This window comes from Xenopus laevis, chromosome 1L (assembly GCF_017654675.1).
Source record: "Xenopus laevis strain J_2021 chromosome 1L, Xenopus_laevis_v10.1, whole genome shotgun sequence".
NCBI classification, from domain to species: domain Eukaryota; kingdom Metazoa; phylum Chordata; class Amphibia; order Anura; family Pipidae; genus Xenopus; species Xenopus laevis.
The window spans coordinates 7,889,867-7,909,818 of record NC_054371.1 but is presented as its reverse complement, the minus strand read 5'-3'; the positions used below and the strand labels follow the sequence as shown (position 1 = coordinate 7,909,818).

The window sequence follows — 19,952 nt, the reverse complement described above, 5'->3', positions numbered from 1 at the left end:
TCACTACTGTATCCTCTTTCTTTAAACCTCCCTTTCATATCTGAGCAACAAAACCAATGTCACTAGACATTTTGCAGAGTGCAATGAGAGCAATTTGAAATATCTGTCCATACAAGGGATAGAACAGATTAGAATGGGTACTAGAAGAGGAGATTTTCTGGCAAAATTGTGCAAAAGGGAAGTTTACTGGATATTTCATTTACAAACCCGGTTGACATTTGGATTAAATTATACTTTTTTTTATACATAATATTTAACATTTTATATGACTTTGTATAACTTGTACTATTTTTTAACTAAACCCTGTAATATGGATTGTATTGAATAATTGTTATATGCAACATGTGTGTTGAAATGTGATTGGTTTTACTGTGGGGAGGGCGTTGGAGAGCAAATATTTAAGGGGCAGAAGCAACTAACCTATTAGAGATTGCCTATGACTACGTGCTAGGTAAGCATGAAACGCGTTAGGCGCCATAAGGGGTATTTTTGACTTTTTACTATGTGAAATAAACATATAGTTTTTATCTTTAAGCATGCTTTGGGACTATTTTTCAAATAGTTTCATGAATGGCACAATATACACTGACCTCTATAGGAAAAATATGGACAAAAACAACCAACTAAATATGAGTAGTTTTCATATTCCCAAAGTTAAAACATCTATCCCAAAAGGGCAATTTGTATGAGCCAAACTGATTACCTCCCGTTCAGAAAAATATGAAGAAACCAAATTATCCTTAACTAAACATTTCATTGAGAGAGGGTATAAAAAAGAGTTTATTTAGAAAGCTATGGAAGAAGTTGATGTTATTCCCAGAAATTATTTATTACACCATAAAGAAAAAGCGTCTACCAATCAAAGGCTTGGTTTCAACCAATAATCCTAATAGCCATAAAATGGAGAGTGTTATAAAAAAATACTGGCCATTACTAAAAGCCAATAGGCAGTTTGGCCATTGATTTAACTCTCCACCTCTCTTTTGTTATAAATAGGGCCTCACTCTTAAAAATATTCTATGCCCATCAGATACTAGACTTAAGAAACCCATGTTGTGTATTAATTGAAGTGCCTGTGCATTTTAGGTTACGTGGGTCAGACTTCCAGGGAAGTGAAAGTTAGGATTCAGGAACATAAAAGCAACTTTAGAAATTTCAAGAAAGACACAAAAACTGATACATCGGTTTCTAGACGTTTTATTGTATTCAACCATAATGCTATGCAATTACAATGGTGTGTTCTTGCTGAAGCTGCCCGATAGGATTGGCGATATTAGACGTAAACGACTCCTACAAATAGAAGGTAAATGGATTAAGAAACTAAATACATTAAACCCTGATGGCTTAAATTATGCTTGGAGCCTGAAATCATATCTGTAATATAATAATGATCTAATCTTTACTTTACTTTGCAGACCTTGAAGTTGAATTGATGAATATATTGAATTTACAATTTATGAATACACAATGCTACCATACGGGTAAAAAAGGGTAAGATGTATAGTTTTAAGTCTCTACACTGACCTCCAGTGTTGGTTTTAACTATGTACAAAATAGATAATTATGTGTTTGGGTAATTTGTGGTAGGCAATTTTTATTCAGTACTAATATAACCTGAGCTGCTTTTTATACATCTGTTTTTAAGAGTTATAGATATATTTTGTACACTCTATTTTGTAGACTTCATTTTGTAGCCCATACTGTGGAAGGAGCACCCCCAATTCTATATTGTTCCTCATGGTAGCATCGCTGGTAAGCTAGCGGACTGCCAGTAGCTCAGGACATTGCTACATCTATGATTGGAGCTATCTGAATTATATTACTATTATTTTTATTATTATTATTATACTGTATATTTTATAATTATGGATGTCTTCAGTTATAATCAGTGCTCAGTGATGTAATTTCCGCACACATAACTCTTAAACTTGTGTATTTTGTACCCCCTGTTGTAAAATATAAGGATATTAGAAGTCACCTTTGAGTTCTATGAACTGTATAAAAGCATGTGGCCTTCCGACTCATGCTTTTATGTGGACATGGAACTTGTCAGTGATTTATCCTTGTATTTTACAACAGGCAGTACATTGTTCCCCATATAATCAACTTTATCCCCCCATTATTCCTGATTTCTGAATTCTCTCTTTACAACAAGTCATATCAGAGCTGTAGTTCTATAGGAAATTATAAAGCAGTAAACTGATTGTCATTTGTTATTTTGATTGGAAAACCTCAGCGATTAGACTAAAGAGCAGTTCCTAGTAGTGAGAAGGGCACAAAGGTCTGGACTTAGGATGGAAAGTTGTTACAGACAGCATGTTGTCTATATGCCTGTGAGGGGCAGACAGTCATAGAAGATAGGAGTCGGGACCTAGGAGGAACTGTATACGGGAAGTGCAGTCTGCAGGATCAAAAGGGTTTAAGAAAGTTTGTAGTCATATCCAGGCAAAAAGATAAGGGCAGGAAGTGAGGAATCATAGTCAGCAACAAAGTTGAAAGTCAGGAACTGAAGAATCAATCAGGAAAAGTATCTAAGAGCACCCAGGAACTTTGCAAAGAAAGACCTATTTTTGGGCATTGAACTAGGGTCTCCGGCATCCTTTTATTTCACATTTTCAGCAAAATGACATCACACATTGTCACATCACGCCGACAATCTGCCATTGACTTCTACATGACTTCAACAGGTTTGAGATGGAGTATTTTCAGATTCCGATTTTTTTTATGCATTTTCCAAAAATTTGAGTTTTCACCCTCAAAAAATGTAGAATTTTAATAAATAGGTCCCAAACTCTTAAAATATTGTGTCCATTTTAGGATTTGCTCTACAGGTTAAAAATACATTAATAGGATTGCATCAACTTTTCTATACCCAAATTATATCTTATTTGATTAGATTAATTTCCTGAATAACAATTGTAAATGTTTATCTCATGCTCAGTGGCATGTCTGGTCAGCTTGGACATTGTGAGACCAAAACTATTGTGTTGCCTAATTGAAATTCAGTTAAAACAATTGTAATCATATTCCTATTGAATTACATTTTTTTCCAAAAAAATGTTGATAATCCTAATGGGCTGATATGATGTTGTCAAAAACCTATAGGCAATTCTGTTTTTAACTAAATATGTATTGTATTGTCTAAGAATCAAAAATAAAGGAATAAGTACACGCAATGTAGAAATGTCATAAAATACTCCCTAATTACTTATTTATACATCCCTATTTCTTATTCCCTAGTAAATATTTCTTAGTATTCATCTCAGGCTTTAATAAAATAATGTAACATTTGGGTAGAAATATACAGAAAAGAAGGCCACTGCTTGAAGAGATCATAGCAAATATTTCCACTGCCACCATGTATTTGCCTTTGGTGCTTAGATAGGCCGGGATCATTGTGATCCAAACACTACAGAACACCAACATGCTGAAAGTGATGTACTTGGCCTCATTAAAACTGTCTGGTAATGTCCGAGCCAAGAAAGCTACAATGAAACTCACAAATGCCAACAATCCCATGTAGGAGAGGACAATATAGAAGGCAATGACAGAGCCCTCATTGCACTGAATGATGATTTTTCCAGGTTCTGAAAGTAAATTAAGCTCTACAAAGGGGGGAGAAGTGGCCAACCAGATAACACTAATTAGCATTTGGATAATTGAACAAACAAAAACAATACAATAAGCCACCTTTGCTCCAACCCATTTTCTCCATGGACTGCCAGGCTTGGTGGCTTTAAAAGCAAAGTAAACCATGGTAGTCTTAGCTAGTACAGATGACATAGCCATGGAAAAGGTGATTCCAAAGGAGGTTTGCCGGAAAATACAGGTTACATCAATAGGTTGGCCAAGAAACAAAAACACAGAGAGATAGCTGAGCTTGATGGAGACAAGGAGAATGAAGCTCAAAATGTGATTATTGGCTTTCACTACTGGAGTGTCTTGAAACATAATAAAGATTCCCAGAATAACTGCTGCTATTATAAAAAACACCAGTGAGTGGACAATAAAGGTCAGAGTTAGAGAATCATCACTATATGATAGGAATTCAATTGGCTTCTCAATACACACAGTTTTATTTGGGTTTGGCCATTCATAGTCCCCACATTTTAGACAATTGTCCATATCTGCAAGAAAAAAAAAATCTGTCAGCATAAAATTTTAAAGTTTGAATGAGAACATATTATCCATATGATACATATCATGTACTTGAAAAAAAACATGAAATTAATTGTCATTGATGTCATTGTGTAAGTGTTGTGACAACACCTCAACCACTATCTATAATCTACCATCTAGAATTCAGGGGCCTCACTTGAGCTGAACTTGAGTTTTCGGTTGATGATAAAAGCAATACAACATCTGCTGATAAAATAAAGATATCCTGCCTTTTCTATTCCAGTTTTCCTAAAATCCTAAAATGTTTTAAAAGATATTCATTCTGACATTTTAATCTTATTCTGTGCTTCATAATTACATCAATAGGCAAAACTATTTTAAAAATATTTCTTTAGCCCTTACTTTCTATGCACACAGCAAAGGAAAACTGGTTAAGTGCCCAAATATGGAAATAACACCAAAACAAAAATGAACTTCATGGAGCCTCTGAGTGTTGATCCCCTTCACTTGAACTTGAATAAGAAGGTGCCAGTAGACTCTTATGCTTTGATTTATTACTCACAATTAGTTGACAGTATGAACATTTTAATGAGATGCAGTAATTCCTCTTCTATATACTTTCCACACATATTAAACAAACATATAAACAATACACAAAACAAAAAATACAAAAGGAGAGAAATGTTTGCCAACTTTTATTGAGAGGTAGCAAGTGTCTTAGGACAGCTAAAAGGGATTCTGTCATGATTCTTATGGTTTACTTTTTATTTCTAAATTACACTGTTTACATTGCAAATAATTCACTCTATCGTTTAAAATGTTATATTTGAACCAATACATGCATTTTTTAGATGTAATATTAGTGTGGAGGAGTCATCTCAGTGTGTTGTGCCTGATTCTGAGCTCTGAGAAGGAGCCAGCACTTCAGGATGGAACAGCTCTCCTTCCCATTGTATTATACCAGAACCCTATGTTGTGTTTGCATTCCTAAAAGTATACCCTATAGGGGTTTTCCTGCTTTGGTGCAATTCTCATGTCTACCACTTGCAGCACTTTTAACAATACAAACTAATGTCAGGTAGCTGCTATCTGGTTAGCTGCCCATTGTTCAGTTGATAGACTGCTGGGGAGGGAGGGGGGGGGAGATTATACTCCAACTTGCAGTACTGCAGTAAAGAGTGGCTGCAGTTTCTCAGTGCACAAGTCACACAACCTGAGGGCTTGTGGGAAACTCCCACCCTTCCCAGCTATAGTCAGGTGATCCCACTGGTGTCTAATAAAAGGGCAGCCAAGTATGGAGGTTTACTTTGAAAGCAGCAAGTAAGTTGCAGGTAAAACCAAGTCCCTTTGTAAAATGTATAATGAAGCAACAGAATTCTTAATGAATCAGATAAAATTGAGCATAGGACTGGCCAGATATGGGATGACTTTGACGTAGTTGGCCATCTTAAATATATTGCAATATATGGACAAACAATCCCTGTTTTGTTTAAAGGGTAAGGCATTTTTTAGTAGCAGTATGCACAAAATGTCGCTGTCTTAAATATATTGATAATGGGTTGAGTGCAGAGGACTCTTGTATTTGACTATATGTATTTTGTGGTCACACCCTCATTGCACCCCCGCCTAATGGTTTTAAAAAATAGTGGTGAGCACAACTTTCCCTTGTTTGTTATAGTTTATACAGGAGCAGTGACCAGCTCCATGTTGTAGCTCCCACCCTTCCCAGCTATAGTCAGGTGATCCCACTGGTGTCTAATAAAAGGGCAGCCAAGTATGGAGGTTTACTTTGAAAGCAGCAAGTTAAGTTGCAGGTAAAACCAAGTCCCTTTGTAAAATGTATAATGAAGCAATAGAATTCTTAATGAATCAGATAAAATTGAGCATAGGACTGGCCAGATATGGGATGACTTTGACGTAGTTGGCCATCTTAAATATATTGCAATATATGGACAAACAATCCCTGTTTTGTTTAAAGGGTAAGGCATTTTTTAGTAGCAGTATGCACAAAATGTCGCTGTCTTAAATATATTGATAATGGGTTGAGTGCAGAGGACTCTTGTATTTGGCTTCTGGGAAACTGACAATATGCCTAGCTCCATGTTGGATTTCAAAATTAAATATAAAAAAAATATATGTTTGGTTTAATAATAAAAAAATTTCAGTGCAGAATTCTGCTAGAACAGCACTATTAACTGATGTGTTTATTTTCTTTTAAAGAATTTGGTGTGTACTTTGATCACTTCCTTCCTTCTCCACTCTTCTTTTAGTCATTAACCCAGATTCCTGAAAATCGTTTGTTTCAGAAAAATAATTTCTCAGCCAGGCTTAAAATGTTAAAGGTTTTTGACATTGTTCCTCAATGTGTATTTTCTTCCTAAAAACTCCTTAAAACTCAAGATCTAATAAATGTAAAAACCATGAAAAACTCTATTACAAAACTTCTCAAAGTAAAAGTAGTCGAGATCTCTTAGAAGTCAATGGGAGCTACGCTGATCCTATTTAGACCTTTTTTTTTTTAATATTCAGACTTATAGAGGTTTTCAGATTTTTTTTCACTTCTACTGAAATTTTTTGAGGTTTTAGTATATTCATAGTTTTTTTGCTCATTGTTCAGCTTTTTTTCTGTTCATACATTTAATATTTGGATTTTTTAATAACTTTCATGGCATTCATGGTTTTAGAGAAAATTGGTTTAATCATTATTTCAAAAAGTTCTAATACCACTGAAAATTAAGTCCTTAATAAATTAGCCTCTTGTTAGAGATGGGCGAATTTGCGCCGTTTTGCTTCACTGAAAAATTTGCAAATTCCATGTGAAATTTGCAAAACGGTGCTGGCGTCTCGTTTTTGACGCCGCCGTCCGTTTTTTTGAGGCCGGTGAATTTTTGAGGCCGAAGCAAATTTTCGTGGCCGTTACGTGAATTTATTCACTGGCGGCGAATCTTGCAAATTGGCGTGAATTTGCGCATGGCGAATAAATTCACCAATTAATATCTCTTGTTATTACCCTTCTTTAGTAAATTTTTAAAATTTCAGATTGGGATTTCCTTATTTTATTTCCACTCTCTTGTATGACAAACCTTAACACCTTTTCACACAATTTAATCTAGTTACAATTATCTAGGTACCAGTTAAATTGGAGATTTCGCCTTCTGAGCAAGGTGCACAGTCATAGCAGCAGGGGGGCACTCCATTCCTTGAGACTTTTCTGTAGCCAGGAGGGCAGTTTGCAGAGCACTGGGATCTTAGAATCTACGAATCAAATATAAATATAAGAAAGTTTTCTACAATGTATTAATCTTTAGGAAAACACTAAACGAATATAGTTCCACTGATCCACAGAGACAAATACACTAATTTATTATAAATAAATCATTAGTTGAACATTTCCATAGCAAAGAAGTAAACCAACTCTATGCCTGAGGGTGATAAGGATCCATTTAGGGATCCATTTTGAGAGATTATTTCAAACCTCCATTAAGTGTGATAGATTAGGGATAAAATCCATGACTTCTTCATTATCCCCCCCTATGATATGTGGTTGGTTGAAGTGTCTGGGCGGGTTATACAAATGTTCTAGATGTTCCCATAAAACTTTGGGATTTTTAGATACATGCATTAAACTGTGTGGTCCTCTAAGTGTAAATACCACGCAGCATCAACTCCACAATATAGAATAGACCTACCTTTGGCATATGGGAGCTTCTAGTAAATAGTCCAAACTTTCTTTCTTTTCAGAAACATCAATACATATATTGCAAAAAATACCAGCAATAGTAATGAGAGAATTTGTTTCAGGATGCACTGAATCCAGGATTCGGTTCAGGATTCAGCCATTTTCAGCAGGATTCAGGCAAATCCTTATGCCCAGCCAAATTGAATCTAAATCCTAATTTGCATATGCAAATTAGAGGCTGGGAGGGAAATTGCCTGACTTTTTGTCACAAAACAAAGTAAAAAAGGTTTTCCCCTTCGCACCCCTGGCATTTGCCAATTCGGATTCAGATTCGGTTTGGTATTCGGTCTAATCTTTTGCAAAGGATTCGGGTAGTTTGGCTGAATTTAAAATAGTGGATTTGGTGCATCCCTATAAAAAATTTTGACAAGACAAAAAAGTTGCCATAAGAAAAAATTCCCATTGACTTTAATGCATTTGGTCAAAATAGTCGAAGGGACATAAAAAGTTGCCACAAGAAAAAACTCCCATTGACTTTTAAATGAGAAAACTTGTCACAAGCGTAAAAAATTATTGCATGAAAAAACAAATGTTGGCGCCCATTGACTTCAATGTGTTTCTAAAATTTTTCACCAGATTTGCTCATCATTGACCATCAACATATCTTAGTACATATCACCACTATGTGACATGTGACAGAATGGGCACAACTAGTGGTGACATTGTATAGTGCACTTTATATATAGTCATCTAACTCAGCTATTCATGTGTATGACTCTTAATGCAAAAACGATTTTCTCACCACTTGGTGTCACCGGTGAGTAACCGGTGCTCAAGCTTTGCTCAAAAGAGAGGCCTAATGGATCTATGAATTGGACTGCATGGCAAGAAAGGAGTTAAATGATCAGCTGGTTCTAAGTTGCTTTTAAACTTAAAATAATCTTCATTTCACGGTGGACCATGTAGACAATACAGGAGGATTTGTTAATTGTTCTATTGGATATTATTTTGCTTGTGTTGGTAGCGTAACAACAATAAACTGACAATTTTGATAATGTGTTGCCTCTAAATGTATAATGTGTATCTGTCATATCTGCTAACTAAATATATGATTTGTATAAACTCGCAGGTTTATATGAATGGACTATTTCTGAATGGACTTTTTTCACTTCTGGACACTAATTTCACTTTACTCAATGGTGACACCAAGTGGTGAGAAAAGAGATTTTGCATTTACGGTCATACATATTAATAGCTGAGTTTGATGACTATTGGCCTATATGATGTTATATGTGGCGCCATTTATGATTGGGGTGATTAAGATATTTAAATGAGCACAGACTCACTTGCAAATTGTTCTTGATAAAGGCCCTAATGTGGGACAAAACATTGGATATGCTTTTATGATAAATAAAGAAATTTGATTCACCATACATAGAGTGCGGGTCCTTCTGATCAAGTATATATATATATATATATATATATATAGTAAACATTTAAGTATTTTCTGCATACCTGGTTATTAGTGTTATTCTTCCAGACTATCTTTTGGTTACTGATTTGAAGAGAACTTCCAGATTCTGACCACTCATATTTACCAACACTTTCTGCATAACTGATGTCGGTTGACTCATAATAATACATGGAGTAAATCTCATATGATTCATTTAAAGCTATTTCTCCCGGTGGGGGGGCATTTAAGCCAACATTTCGTAGATATCGGTGTAACTGTGGAAGGTAATGAAGCTTAAGATAAAATAATCAACTGTCGAATATCTATCTGGTTTCTTAGGAAATGGAGATATAGCCTTATTATTGGTTACCTTACATGCATTCTAATAGTGAATACAGGGTAACTACAGTGAGTAATTAGAAATATAAAGGACTTCTGACATGATTGTATGTAAAGTAAACAAGTTATGGTTGCTTCAACAATTATTTCCAAATTATACTGACTGTAAAATATTGCAGAACCCTGATTGAAGTATGACTATGAATGTAAAATAGAGCTTTCCCAGCTAATCTTAACTTTAGGCAGCAGTTGTTCAAACAGCAACTCTGGGCCATAAAATAGAAATGAAAATACTAAAAAAAACTGTTGTTTTCCCAAAATAATAAAAGTAAATAATTTTTCATTTTTTGTGGGAAAGTGCAGCTGAATGTTATCATGTGACAGCGGAATTGGCATTTATGTGTCAAATTGTAAGGCCTTTCTGTATAATAATGTGCTGGCTGCTGTCATGTTTTTTTTTTTAACTATCCAAGAAATAAAGTTCTGTGTTTTTGGGACAGATGTACCAGGCACTAAAGAGTGCTTTGGGAATATTTAGACTTTCAGCAAAAGGATGTGAGGTTGGGGAATGCACTGCCGGGTGATGTTGTGATGCTGATTCAGTTAATGACTATAAGAGGGACTTGGATGATTTCTTGGACAGACATAATATCAAAGGCTATTGTGATACTAAACTCTATAGTTATTGTGGTGTTTTAGTGACATGGGAAAGTGGCACCAGCAGCATCAGTATTAATACAACTGCATTTACACTTCACTGTAAATTAAATGCAGTGGCCTGGACAGTTCAGTTGTTATAATTTCACAGTGACAGTCACTAATGGAGCCCTGGAGCTACTGCCTAGTCTGGAGGAGGAGTAGCTCCAGGGTTCTGCTGTGTCAATAAATATGGTGTGAAGAAGTGTGAAGAGCACAATGTGATGTAAGAACCTTTAATCAATTGAGTTTAATGCAAAACAGACTGTAAAGAAGCAGATGCAACTGATCTTTTGGAAAATACAAATATTCAAAAGTTGGCAACCATGTCTTTTCTCTCCAAAGTATATATCACTGCCAAATCTAAATTTTTTTTTATAACATTTCTGAATATCATCTCAAAGTTTTTATTTTACAGCATCTTATATGTTGCATGTTTTACAGTCCAATGATAAAACATCATAATTATGAATGGACGTAATCTGGAACGATGAAAAAATACAACAAAGTCACAAAAAATCCAATAAAACCAATCAATGCAATAAAAAACATCTCAAAATCAGATAGTGGTCAAAGTTTTTACTAGACTATCTGTGCAGGGATTGTTTCATGTGCTCAAACAAGCAATCAACAATTGCAATATAATCACTAAAATAAAAGGCAGTAATTATGCTGAGAAATTAAATGGATAAAAACACCACATATTTAAATAAAATGTATAGATATCATTTATGATGCTAAAGAGGGCAGTCCTGCATGTCTTAGCACTTTGCGCAACTTCTTCCTCACAAAATAAATTGTTGCATATCTCTGCACTCCTTGCACTTCTTTATAAATGACACCTCATATGTATGCATGCTTGTGGTTGTGTGTGATTTTGCAAAAGTCCCCACTGTGTAAAATGACCATGTGCGATCTTCATGATACTTGTTTCTACTAGACCTGCTCCCCATTTGAAAAATCATTGGCTTTCAGAGGATTCACGAGTGATCTCTAGTTTTAGAGCTTCAATATGTGGAGGCTTATTTATTAAGTGGGTTTAGAGGTTGTGTCATTGATCCTAATACAAAAAGTGTGTATGAAAAAACAGCTGAACGTTCCAAAAATAAATATGAATACCTCAAAAACCTCTAAATATTTAAATTTTCTGGACAATTCATATTGAAAGAAAATTCTAAAACATCCCAACGACTTCTATAGCACCTTGACAACTTTTAGGGGCATATTCATCAAGGATCGAATTTCGATGTAAAAAAACTTCGATATTGGACCATCGAATTTGAGTACTTTGATAGTCAAAGTATTTTTTCCAGCGAAAACGGCCGTATTCGATCGAAGTACGATCAAAGTAAAATCATATGATCGAATGATTGGAAGGAAGTTTTTTAAAAAAACTTTGACTTCTCAAAACTTGCCCAAAAGCCTCAGATAGATTCTAGGAGGTCCCCATAGGCTAAACAGCAAAACAGCAGGTTTAAGGTTCTAAGTTTTTTAAAGAGACAGTACTTAGATTTTCAAGTGGTCGAATCTTCTAAGGTTTTTCAATTTGAATTGAAGTCGAAGTCGAATTTGGCCTATTCAATTGTCAAAGTACCCAAAAAATTATTTCGAAATTTGAAGTTTTTTAATTAGAAAATTCACTTTGACCTTTGATAAATCTGCCCCTTAGTTGGAGAAGATTGGTATTAAAAGTTTTCGTGTTTTTCAACTTAATATAGAAAAAAACACACATTTTTCCAGATTTACGGAATAAATTTTGATTGTTAGCAACTTAGAATGTTCAATTCTACCACGTAGTCACACAACTCCAAACCCAATCAAGAACCATCAAATTTCTCATAAACATAAAGGAATAGATGATCATTATTAGATCGGCAAGTCTAGTTACCTGTTTTTGGTGAATTGTTTTGTGTAACACTGTATTTCCAGATGAAGAAAGCATGTTGTGCTCTGCCTGCGCCAATCCATTTACTGCTCTGGACACTCTGTGACTAGGATAACCCATTTTCAGTTTTATACTTGAGCAGTTTGTATAGTTTAATGAATAAACATGTTGAAATAAAGTGTCCTTCTCCTTATCATGTGTCAAACAAAATGTCTCTTTTGCCAATAAGTCTTTAAGTAACATGTCTTCTTTTATTTCCAATATATGTTTTTTAAACGTTTCTTCATCTTCTTTACTAAACACCAGTGTTACTTCTTCAAATAGGAGACAGCCTTTATATAAAAAATACTTCATGGCCAAACCCCATTTTACTGGAAACACCCACATCTTATTGTTTAGCTTTTTTGCTACCAATAATAATAAAGAATACTTATAAAAATGCCCCCCACAAAAGATTACAACCTCTGCAGTAGAGTTTTGTATTTTCTGTAATGTTCGTACAGCTGTGTTTTCATCTTCCGTTAAAGTGCCAATGAGGTCAACACAAGCACCGAGTTTAGTGATCTCGTTTTTGAGGTTTTGACTCTCTCTCTGTCCACCATCATCACTAGATGCCAAAATGATCACCCAGGTCCAACCAAAATGTTTCACCAGCTTTGCTATAGCAATGTGCTGTACGTGCTCACTTGGTCCTGTACTAAAATAGTATGGGTATAGAGATCTGTCATTCAGCACAGGGTCTGTGTCACCATAACTAATCTGAAAACATTGAAACTAAAATATAAATACCATCAAAATGAAGAGAAACAAAAGCACACTAACATAATCGACTAATAAATGACATGTCCTTTCATATGAGTGGTGATTCTATGTGTGTTTTGTGACACATACAATGTTATTACATTAGATAACCTATATTTATATCTCTAGTATCTGCTCACTTTCTTATAGTAGGCAACTTGATTAGTCTGGAAAATTTACAAAGGACAGCTCCAACTAATTTGTAATTCTACTACTGTAGGTAAAGCTGTCCATAAGAACAAACAAGCATCAGTTAAGTAAGGAAGTATTCAAATTACTGGTGCATCTTTTCCAGCTGATGGACACTGTAAATATTCTATTAATTATATTAATTGTCATTAATGAATGACTTAGGATAAAGCATGTGCAGTATGGGATATCATGATGGTGATAAAAGATCTGCACTGCACAAAAGACATTACTTTAGTAACATTTAAATGAGTAAATGTAATTAACTTTAAATCATGAATTATGGAGAAATAACTGAGCGGCAAATTTAGTTGAGGGAAATATAACAACAATTGATGGGCGAATCTGACCAGTTTCTCTTCGACAAAAATTTGGCAAAAACGCATTGAAGTCATTTGACATTTGACACAACAATTGTTTTCATTAATTAGAGTCTACAGACATCAATAACAAATAAATACAAGGTAGAGATAGTGAAGAACAAAAATATGCAGAATACACAGGACTTGCAATGACTAACACTGTACTTTTTTTTAAAAAAAGTGTCGTTCGTGTTGTTATTGAAGCCCTATAACTCAAACCCAGCTAAGCCATGTTCTAAACAGCATTCAGAATTCATGAAGCTATATTTGTGTAAAAAAAATACATTAATATTTATTTTTGGAAGTTCAGAAAATGTTTTTGCAACTTTTTAAAAGTTTAAATGAATGAGCTTATGTCAAAAAAGGGCATATTTTCTACTTAAAAGTGTTTTTCTTAACACAGTGAGAAAAGTTTAACAAGCTGTGTATAAACAAGATGAGTTACCTGTAAGTATCCATAGATACTCAATAGCTGGGCTATAGGCAGGGATGTGATTGTTGACCGATCTCCAATAAATCCAGCAATTTGCCCTTTGTCCCTGCAGGAATAATTAGGAACTACACTTCTAGGACCAGATAATATCTGCAGGACACTCCCTATAGAATGACGGGAATCCGCACAAGAGTCATATACATGATATCCGAGAGTTATGTTGGGCAATAGATCTGGGTTCTTGTTGATCTCATCAACTGCATATAATAAGGACCTGATATCTCTGTAGAAATCGGAAAAGGGACTGTGAAAATATTAATTCTGTTACTAAGGAGGTATTTCACAAGGATTTACAAGTTGTGCACTTCCAATTGCAAAAAAAGATCACAGATACATAATGTGATTGAACCGGATGTAAAACAATCCACAGTTTCAGAAAAAATCATCAATATGTGACCAGTAAATGCTGTATAGATTGCAATTAGTTTAGTTATGGGATAGCTGCCACTTCATTGGTATTTAGACTAATACAAGAGGTCCTCTGCACTCAACTCATTATCAATATAATACATATTGTATACCCATTTTGGATTATCCTGGATATGTACTTTACAACATATTTATAATTCTGTGGTGCGTTTAGGGGGTTTTATGACGCATAATATGCAGACAGCTGGATTAGCAGGCAATAAAATGTTAATTTTGGGTCACTACAGGCAACATATATTGGTAAATCTATGCATATTGGACTGCATAGATTTAATTTATTAGATTAGACTTGGAGAGAACTGATGGGCGAATCTGAACAGTTAATTTGAGGTATAAAAAAACTTGACCTTTGATAAATAACCCCCTTACTGTTCAGCAAAACCCTGAAATTCATATCTAGGATGTTCCATCTGGTTAACCAAGGAGATAAGATGCTATAAACTAGAAGCTTTGAGGCCATAATTAAAAAAATCACAACATTAGGAAAGCATTGCAACTTGGTAATTTGTCGAAAGACCTACTGTATTTAGGGTTTGCTAGGGTAAACTTTCTGTTGGTACCTTTAAAGTACGCAGATTTCTAGAGGTGTGCTTAGAAATTTAGTAGTGTATTGTTTGAAGATTTTGACTATTAAATTCAGAAATCTCCATAAAACCATACATATTTATTATTGGAGCATTTGGAATACATTGGAGTTTCCAGATCAGTTGTATTTTAATGCATATAATGAATTATGTTTCTATATGTGTTTATATTCTAGATTTTAAAATATTTTTAAACATTCAGAAGCCTATATTATGTTATAGAAGTAGAAAAAAAATATTCAAGAAGCTTTTCAAGTTTGGAAAGAATCTTTAAAAACACAATGATATTAGAAGCTGTCTGTCTATCTTTCTTCAATTTAAGAATTACTCCATGATGTTTCTTATATTATCTTTTGTTTGTTTTTTTCAAATGCTTTGTCATAGATACAGTGAAAATTGTTTTTCTCTTATGATAAATGTAAGTTTAAAAAACAAACATTATAGTATAAAAAAAACTTTTCCAGGTCAAATTAAAATTACCATAATTTAAATAGATAAAGCATATACTCTAAATCCTGTTTCAGGACATATATCTGATGTATTCCAGTATCTTATCACTTATTAGTGCCTTCTAAACCTTTTTTCTGCCACTAATGTCAAACTAACAGGTCTATAGCTATGCTGAGAATGACATCCCATTTGGAATAATGAAACCACTTTAGAACTACACCTTCCATCAGAGGATCATAAAATATTAATAATTAGTTGGCCAGCCAGAGAGTTGAGCTTCTGTTATACCCTGGTATGAATACCACATGAACTCGCGTCAACCTGTTACCTGTATTTAAATTAAATGAATTGGTTAAGGAAACCATTATCAATTAGTTTCTTTAAAAAATGGATTATAATTTCTACTTTCTTAGTGTTTCCAGAAACCAACTAACTTACCTTTAATACCAATGCTCCCACACTTTTCTGCATTATTTATTGCTATTTATATATTTAAAAAAACGAATGTTTTCAGTTTTACTGTTGTGTCCTTTTTCATTTTAATTTTTTGGGTCTTTTTTGCTGATTGATTGGCATCCAAGTATGTGATAACATGTTCAAAATTTCTCATAAATTAACCCACTCTCAGTTTTAATAATTTTAAAAGAGCAAAGGACAATTGCCCACCCTTTAGTCTTGTGAGATCAGTGAAGTTATAGAATGTCTAAGCTTTAAAGAGTGGTTTGGATGATTTCTTGTACAAAAATTCCTTGTAGTACAGCACCACAATTTTCTTTGAATAAAAAATGCCTTTATTTGGAACACTGGCAGGACCTGGATAAGCGATGTTTCAGGCTTCACAGAGCCTTTTACAAACACAGTAGGCAATGCAGAACTTGCAAAAATTGTTAACAAGAGGGTATGCTTTAGATATAGGAGAAACAGAAACCCGAGAGAGATCCAGCAAGCAAATATGTTTAACCACTGAACATGGTATCCAAAAAAGTGTGTTTTTAGATGTGGAAACTGTGTGATGTGTAACACTCTAATATGTTGAGACACATTTTTCCATCCATTTAGTGGTTATAAATAGGGATGAGCAAAATATTTAATCTCGTTTCACCAAGAAAAACACACATAAACTATAATGGATAGTAAAAAAAAATAGTGTGCAGTTTGAGTGGTCTACCCATTGACTTCAATGCATTTGGGGACTTTTTTTGCTGTACTGTGAATTTGTAAAAGCAAATTATGTCAGATTTGCCCATCACTAGTAAACCATACCGCATCAGGCACCAACTAACGTACTTCAAAAAATGTTATTTAACTTAATAAACTGTCAATGTGGCCTGTTATATTGTAGTAAAATTACAAACTAAAATACAATTAAAGGAATAGATCAATATGCATTGAGCCACAATAATATCAATTCACAAAAATGAGAGCAGCACTAGACCCCACTTATGACAAAAAGGACTGAAAACATATAAAACAAGATACAAGCAGCCAGTAGCATAACATTTAGTTTGAGGCCAACATCCAGCTTCATCCTTTAAAAGTATGACAATATATTGTGTTTCTATGCTGACAGGAGGGGGATGCCAATTAATTATTACTGTAGAAGCATGTAGCAATAATGATGATAAAAGTTAACAAAAACTAAAACCCGCTAAAATGAAATACAAATGTTGAGCAAACAAAAATATTAATTCAAAGAGAACCTGTCACCCTAAGAAATAATTCCAAATGCTATTGTATTCTGTTAGTTGAGTGAAATAAATTTTACTTATGCTTTATAAATTATTTTAATCTTGTCTACCTCATTATTTTGTATTTTACAATTACAGAATACTGGCAGCTGCCATTTTGTGGAAATGGTTATCAAGACAAACTTTGTGTCATCCCAAAATCCAATGGATGTGCCATCCCAAAATTAAATGGAAGAAGTGGTGTCCACGGCCCTGTACAGGCTGCATAAATATAGGTAATTGGAAGAGGAAGAAGATGTCTGGAGTGCAGTGATATCCAGGAAGTGCTGAATTAAGCAGCAGTTGCTGTGCCTGACTCATAGGGTTGGGAAAGGCAATATATGATTGATAGCTAAAATATTTAAATTAGTTCTAATATAATTAATATTGATTTCATGTTTAATTTATTTTGTTACTCAGCTTTTAATGTCTGTGTGACAGATACCCTATCATATCAATTCAAATACAAAGTTTGAGAAAAAAAAATTTTTTTGCTCAACGTTGTCAACATATCTGCTGAACATATTTATCTTTTAGAAATAAAGAAAATGTTTTGTTAAATACTTACTTTACACAGAGAGGTATATTCTTATTATTGTTATCTGGTATATAAAATATATCACTATTTACAGTAAACACTCCTCCAATGATGATGTCTCCATCCTGAATATATTTGTACTCATATTTAGGCTTAGTAATGTGAATACGGCACTGTGAGTCTGACCCACTCAGTTTAGTGCTACAGGGTGTTACCCATATGACTGCCAAGAAGAATAGCACTCTCAGCTGATTAAATGAGAGACCTCTGATTAGAGACCATGTACAAGTAAAATGTATAATGTCCTTCATTTGTAGCTGTAGTTAAAAAAGTTATGAGCATTATCTGTCTGGTAACATTTTTCTTGTGATTCATGTAAAATTTGCAATTGTGTTTTTTCCCCTAACATCCCCAGTATCCACTTTTAGTTCCTAAAATTACAAATAAATATGGGGCTGTAATTAGAGATGAGGTCAGGCAATGCATAAATGGAAACAATTGATTGCTTACAATCTTTAAGGCTGCTGAAATCTGCCTTGGAAAACATTATAAGCATGCCCAAATTTTATTAGAATTATTTTTTATATAACATCTGCAGGGGAATGGGTTTGGGACTTAACAATATGCTTTTTACATTACATTTTATGCATACTTATAATCCATCCAAAGCCAATAATACATGTTATCTAAAGAACATGTCTGCATTTCTTGCATATACCTGTATCTTTTATCATGGCAAAGGGACATACATATATTTAACAGTAGGTTTTTTTTACTATTATGTTTTAGAATATTTTCCTTCCTTCCGTTCTGACAATACCTACAATGAGAAACACTGATATGATTACATATAAAACACAACCAGTTACCAGTGGAAAATAAGGCCGCTTTCCAAACACTTATTTATTACAAGTGAATGATGTGCCATTTTAGTGCCCTTCTCTATAATATTATTGCTTCTTTGATCTGTCTATAATAATAAATGTGCTCTGATGCTCTAATGCTCACTCTCAATTCTTTTCTTCTCGCCAGTCCTGGCAAATATGTAACATTGTAAACTGGGGTTTTGTTCTTGGTTTATCCAGATTATGGAAAAATTGTTTATCTATTTAATATGTTACTTATAAAGGAGCAAATTCAGGAAGCCATTGGTGCACTAACATCCAGATTGCTGTAATTATCTATGGTACAGTGCAGGTGCAGTGTAGGTTGACCCCCTTCCTCTGGGTACCAGTGCTGGCAGTCAGTCGTGGCAGCAGTAGCTTCTGATATCTCTTAGCATTCAGTCTAGTTATTACAAGGAAGATCCCAATCTATGTTTCCACTATAATCCAGTATTACAATCATTCAGACTCACTTGACCTCCTTTGAAGTGTCCAGTGGTGCAAAATGATTAAGGAGGGCCGAGCATGGGGGCCACATGGAACTGGGATGCACCTTTAGTTGTTAGGTATGGTGTGCACTATTTGTATGAATTTTCCATTTTAATTATCAAAATAATTAAGTAACTGATAAATGTTTCTGTGTGCAACACTGCTAAATGTTTGTTTATTTAATTATGATATAGTCAGGGCTTTAGCACTGAATTACATGCAATAAAAGGGGTTTTTTTTCTAACATGTGAACATTTTATAAAACTGTCCCTTTTGGAGTATTTGGAACAGGGTTTGGTATAATCTAAAACTGCAAAAAAAACTCTGCAATAAAGAACTTGCTTTTCATAGACCATAAACATCATAAAGTCCATGAATTAGCCTAGATTATACAGTTATTGGATCCCTTATTTGGAAATCTGTTTTCCGAAAAGCTCTGAATCATGAGAAGGCCGATGTTAGTTAATAAGTCTAATAAGTATTTTCTAAAACTGTACCTTTTACTTGATTGTAACTAAGATGCATCAATTTGTATAAAAACATATAATTTCATAAAAAAAATGTAAAGCTAATCCTTAATGATGCTGCTGTGCCCTATTTAGTGTCTACTGCATATACAGCTTGAAACTGGCTTATAGGGTTATAGGGTTTTGGTAATGATGACAGTGCATGATAGGGAACAACATATTGTTGCTCTTTACTTACCTTGACAAGGCATTTCTCTCCCTGAGTTTGTTTATTCTGCAATAGTATTTGGGATATTGTATGAAACATGGCAGTCTAATGAAGAACCTTACTTCTGTGCATAGGTTCTCTTCCAGTGTGTGAGTTATCT

The 19,952-nt window shown here is 34.2% G+C and overlaps 1 protein-coding gene across 1 annotated transcript; it reads right to left on the bottom strand.

Moving 5' to 3' along the window:
* Window positions 1–3,222: 3,222 nt before the first annotated feature.
* LOC108705017 (vomeronasal type-2 receptor 26) lies at window positions 3,223–19,835 on the bottom strand. The gene is made up of 5 exons (XM_018241791.1): window positions 19,823–19,835; window positions 13,969–14,120; window positions 12,673–12,930; window positions 9,397–9,526; window positions 3,223–4,127 (listed from the first exon to the last, which is right to left on the bottom strand). The coding sequence occupies exons 1-5, from the start codon at window positions 19,833–19,835 to the stop codon at window positions 3,223–3,225; spliced, it is 1,458 nt and encodes a 485-aa protein (XP_018097280.1).
* Window positions 19,836–19,952: the final 117 nt, after the last annotated feature.